Source organism: Bombus pyrosoma, unplaced genomic scaffold, assembly GCF_014825855.1.
Source record: "Bombus pyrosoma isolate SC7728 unplaced genomic scaffold, ASM1482585v1 HiC_scaffold_4725, whole genome shotgun sequence".
NCBI classification, from domain to species: domain Eukaryota; kingdom Metazoa; phylum Arthropoda; class Insecta; order Hymenoptera; family Apidae; genus Bombus; species Bombus pyrosoma.
Window position 1 is genome coordinate 1014047 of NW_025219985.1, and position 5901 is coordinate 1019947.

Sequence of the window (5901 nt, forward strand, 5' to 3'; positions counted from 1 at the left end):
AACGTAATGATATAATTCCCAACACTATATAACGTCATACGTTATAGCGTAATATTATATAACTTAATATCATACAACGTAATACTTTACGTCATACTATATTTCGTAATACTATATATCGCAATACGTTACCACGTTATACTATGCAACGTCATAACGTTAAACTATATAACGTAATACGTTGTAACGTAATACTATAAAACGCAATAACGTAATACTATATATCATAATACTACATAATGTAATACATTATAACGTAGTACTATATAACGTTATATTATATAACATAATACGTTATAACGTTAAACTATATAACGTAATACTGTATAACGTCGAACTATACAACGCAATACGTTATAACGTTATACTATGTAACGAAACACAATATAACGAAATACGTTCTAACGTAATACTATATAACGTTATACTATATAGCATAATACGTTATAACGTTAAACTATATAACGTAATATGTTATAACTTCAAACTATATAACGCAATAGCTTATAACGTTATACTATGTAACGAAATACAATATAACGCAATACGTTATAACGTAATGATATAATTCCTATTACTATATAACGTATACGTTATAGCGTAATATTATATAACTTAATATCACACAACGTAATACGTTATAACGTCATACTATATATCGCAATACTATATATCGCAATAAGTTATTACGTTATACTATGCAACGTCATGACGTGAAACTATATAACGTAATACGTTGTAACGTAATACTATAAAACGCAATAACGTAATACTATATATCATAATACTACATAATGTAATACATTATAACGTAGTACTATATAACGTTATATTATATAACATAATACGTTATAACGTTAAACTATATAACGTAATACTGTATAACGTCGAATTATACAACGCAATACGTTATAACGTTATACTATGTAACGAAACACAATATAACGCAATACGTTATAACGTAATACTATATAACGTTATACTATATAACATAATACGTTATAACGTTATACTATATAACGTAATAACGTTATACTATATATCATAATAGGACATAACGTAATACGTTATGACGCAATATTATATAACGTTATACTATATAACATAATACTTTATAACGTTGTACTATATTATGTAATACGGTATATCGTAATACTATATAAAATAATACGTTATAACGTCATCCTATATGACTCGATACTTTATAACGTTATACTATATAACGTAATAATACGTTATAACGTTATACTGTAGATCGTAATTCCGTAAACGTAATACGTTATAACGCAATACAATTTTAGCATAATACTATATATCGTAATACATTAGTACTTTATACCGTATAATGTAGTACCATACAACGTAATACATAATATCGACATAAAATATAAGGTAATATGAGGTAACATAATATATTATTGGGGTGCAGAGCGTGGAAACTGCCAATCGAATACGCAGAGCTTCGTTCCACTGTTTGTTTACATACTTGACTGGCGACTTCTTGAGAACTCTTGACACGCGACTCTTACTGATGACTGCTTACTGATAACTGCTGTGTGTTCCGCTTGCTCCCCTTTGTCATTTTTCGATATCCACACAATGCCCATGTTCGTATCCGTATGCGATCTTGTTACTGTGCGCCATCCGCACATTACTTGTAGGAAGGGCAAAACGTAGTAACATATAACGAAATACAAAATAACGTAATACAGTATAACGAATATAAAATAACGTTATTCGTTACAGCGATATACTATATAACGTAATAAATTATAACGTAATGCTATATAACGAAGTACATTATAATGTAATACTATATAACGTAATACATTATAACGTAATACATTATAACGTTATACGATATGACGTACTACGTTAAACGTTATACTATATAACGTTACACTTTACAACGTAATACATTATAACAAAGTACTACATAACGTAATACGTTATTACGTTATACTATATAACGTAATACATCATAACGTTATGTTATATAACGTAATACATTAGAACGTTTTGCGTGTATTAGAACCGATTGGCTCTACATATCCGGCGCAACCACGCTCTACAGACCATGCGTATAATGTACGTGTCAAGAATCAGGACGGTATACGGAAGTCAGCGCCAAACTGGACGTTCCTTGCACAACCTCCAGTCATATGCAATTTTTGTAACGGATCTCGCGTAACACGGAATTGCAAAAATTTCTTATTCGATGTCAATACCCAAGAGATCAAAACTAGTAAGAGAAAAAGACCTCTGTCCCAATTGTCTGTACAACGCACATTCCGTGAAAGAATGTGCATCTGGGAGTTACATGGTATGCCGTGAAAGACACTACAGTCTCCTGTATTCTAATACAGATAGATCATGGCAGCCAAATCACCCCAATCTAACATGTAAGTCATCTAAAATATTTCCGAATGTCATTTTGGCAATGGCTGTCATAAACATCAGTCATCAAACCGGGAAAACGCCGTTAGATTCCTGCTCGCAGGCGAACTTTTTGACTAACGACATATGTAAGCGTCCAGAGCGCCAATCAAATGACGTCACAAATCAATCCGATGACTCGGGCGAAGTTTCACTCACGAGTCAGTGACTATGCGGCAGAAGTAACATTTTTGGTGGTCAACAAGGTCTCACAATCAGTTCCATCAGAAAATATGGATCGAGGCAAGTTAGATTTACCAGGGTATATTCCATTAGCCGATGCAGAGTTCCATCAAGAAGCGTACATCGACGATCTCATTGAGGCTCAACTGTTTTGAGATCACCTTTGAGAAGGAAGGGTCAACTTAGCAGATAAACACATGCAATTACGGAACACAGAGTTCGGTTGGATCGTCACGGGCGAGACGGTAACGAAGAAGCCACCGCACAAAGTAAACGAGGCGTACGATCGAAGTTCGCTTGGAGATAAGATTTAGGATTATGAAGGTAGTTGGGAGAATATCGATCAGTCGCATCATTCAACCTGGTTTCCCCACGATAAACTCGCTAGATATGATGGACCAGTGAAGTGTTTGAAGATTTCCAGCACGATGATACGCCCCAGGAACAAAGTAAAATTAAGGCTGGCCAATTCGGAGCGCAACAGCCTCCTGACAATCGAGTCAAAGCAGGATAGTCCGTTTCACGCGGAACAAGAGGACGCTATTGTGTCAAACGCGGCGACAATATCAAGAAACAGACCTAGAAACAATCCAACAATAAGTAAATACCGACATAGGATGTATGAATTAGGATGTCTACAAACGCCAGTAGGTGTAAAAATCCAATCAACAGCGTTCAATCGATGGGGAGGATCTCGTCTTCCATGATTACTCTTTTGATTGATGGTCGTCTTGTCTAATTTGTCGCACATATCGATCACCTCCGAAGGTTTCAAGCACGTGCTGCAAAATCAATAATAAGTGAACATATCTTAACGCTACAATTATAAACATAATATTCGTAAACGACGTAACAGCGTCTGCGTATAATTTATCCTCACGTATAAACTTTTTCCCCGATCTCATGTAGATTCGCATTACTATAAGCCGTGCCAACGTGGACGAAGCTAATTCGGTGCCTTAGATCGTTCCAAAGTTCGATCACACGAGCAGTATCCTTCGTATTCACATTAACAGCCACGTGTAACGGCTCGTCGAATCTCACAGTGGTCGCGACGTGAAACACTATGTTTACTTTCTCTAACAGCAAATTTCTATCTTCTCGCGAAAGACCTAAATGCGGCAGACTCACGTCACCTTCCACGGGGTAAACTTTGCTCAAAACCGAGGGATGTTTCGCTTTAATGTTATCGTAAATCTGAAAACGAAAATTCCAGAAATGAGAGTTGATCAATTTGGCTGCTGACAGGCTTAAACATTGAAGGAAACAAGTATTATATTTACGAACAGGATCATCTATAATCTTCTCAAATCGTTGTTCTATCGTTTCGTTAGATTTTGGGCGAATTAGTATGAAAATGGCAGCAACGCGTGGACACACGCGCATCAGTTTTTCCAGTAGACCTACTCCCACGAATCCGGTTGCTCCAGTCACAAGGATCCGGCTACCGGCATAGAATTCCTCGAGCGAATTCGTCTTATTCAATCCTTCATTGGTCCCATTTTCATTCGTTTCTTTATTGATTGTATCCATGTCACAGGATCTTCACACTTTCAGTTCCAATATTTGCCATAGATTGAAATTCCCGACAAACAGTAAATGGAAGCGTTTTGTAAATAATATACCGTATTGGTTATAGTTGAGATCTTTTTATATATTACCTTCTAATGAAATCTACGTAATTCAACAGTTATTGTTTCGTTTTACATGAATCAAATAATTGCGTTATGTCAACGATGCTTTCAGTGTGACGTACAAATATTTTTCTACATGGGAAGTCGTTCATCAAAAAAAGGAAAACGTTACAAGAGCTATGCGACTCAGTAAATACAATTTCTCATGCGACTGTACATTAATTTGTATTATTGCACACTACTCCATAACACGATATCGTAATTAATATTTCGAGTATAAGTTTGAACAATCTGTATGTAGTTTCATTTGACGTCTTCATTTTTTATTTCATGCTTATGCTTGTGAATATTATAACATGCAGTGATCAGTAATTTGTGTGGAAAATGTGTGTGGTTCATGCGAGATGGTATTAGTCCACATTTAGTAGCTCCTCGTGAATACTTAATACGTATGTGATTTTTCTGTCACCATGCGTGAACACGTGCGCATATGAAATCTGTATTAATATATTTTATATGTTCTCTTCATTCGTTAATTATTTATGGCTGCAAAAGGAGGGAAATTTCCGATATGTCATTCTAATAATCTATAATCGATGAGTTTTCTGAGATAACGTCGCGTTAGTGTAAAGATCAAAACGCAATCTTTTTGTTGTTCATTTTCATTTTATTTCAGCATGAAGATTCTGCAACCAAACCCCTGTATAAGTAGACCCCCCTCGCTATTTTTTCAAGCATCCAATATTCGATTATCCTGATAGCAGAACGATTTACTATCCGAACATAACATTTCCTAATAGCGGATGCCTCTTCTGTTTGAAATATGCACTGTATACATATTTTATTAGCGTTCATGTACAATGTATTCTAACGTATTCTTTCCTTTATTCGACTCAGTGAAATATGATTATAAGATTCTAGTGTGAAACTAATAGTGCTCCAGCTATCGAAACAAAAGAAAAACTCAAAAGTGATATAAGTATAATAGAATTAGCAAAAATACGTGGTATTGGAGAAGCCATAATTACAGACGTTGAATATACTAACGTAATGAACTGGTTGACATTCGAGAAGTGGTCTCAATGGCTTAAAGTTCAAAAGGAACGTAGCTCTTTGCAGCGCTATGTTGAACTAACGTAGCTCTATGTTGAAAGTATTATCCGAATAAAGAGAGCTCTACTGTATTTCAAATTACCTGGTTGAAATTTTACTGCCACAGCAAACTGATGAACATGATAAAATAAATGAACACAGTGGTCCATGAAATCAACCAGAACATAAAACTTTTGCATATTATGTGTCATATATTATATTTATATCTTTTTTATGATTTCCATATATTCTGTAATTTTATTATATATGTTTATTTGCTGTCATGTATGCATCTGTTATTTTGTACGTTACGTTTTACGTTATTTAATTTTCTAATTTGTTTTCTGCCTGATCTTAACGATACCAAACCGTTTGTTAGAAAAGTTGTTGTTTTATAGAGACTTGGTACGTGAAATATTGTACACACGTACATATAGTATACAAGCGAAGGAAATTATTACAATTAAATAATTACTATCGACAATTTTGTAAAAATATTAAACATAAAATCTTTTTAACTCTTGAATGTCTATGAAATGATATTTATGTTCGTATT

At 34.4% G+C, this 5901-nt stretch overlaps 1 protein-coding gene across 1 annotated transcript; it reads right to left on the reverse strand.

The window, feature by feature from the left end:
• Positions 1-3048: 3048 nt before the first annotated feature.
• LOC122577490 (putative fatty acyl-CoA reductase CG8306) lies at positions 3049-5893 on the reverse strand. The gene is made up of 3 exons (XM_043748814.1): positions 3907-5893; positions 3500-3816; positions 3049-3401 (listed from the first exon to the last, which is right to left on the reverse strand). The coding sequence occupies exons 1-3, from the start codon at positions 4150-4152 to the stop codon at positions 3140-3142; spliced, it is 825 nt and encodes a 274-aa protein (XP_043604749.1). The 5' UTR covers positions 4153-5893; the 3' UTR covers positions 3049-3139.
• Positions 5894-5901: the final 8 nt, after the last annotated feature.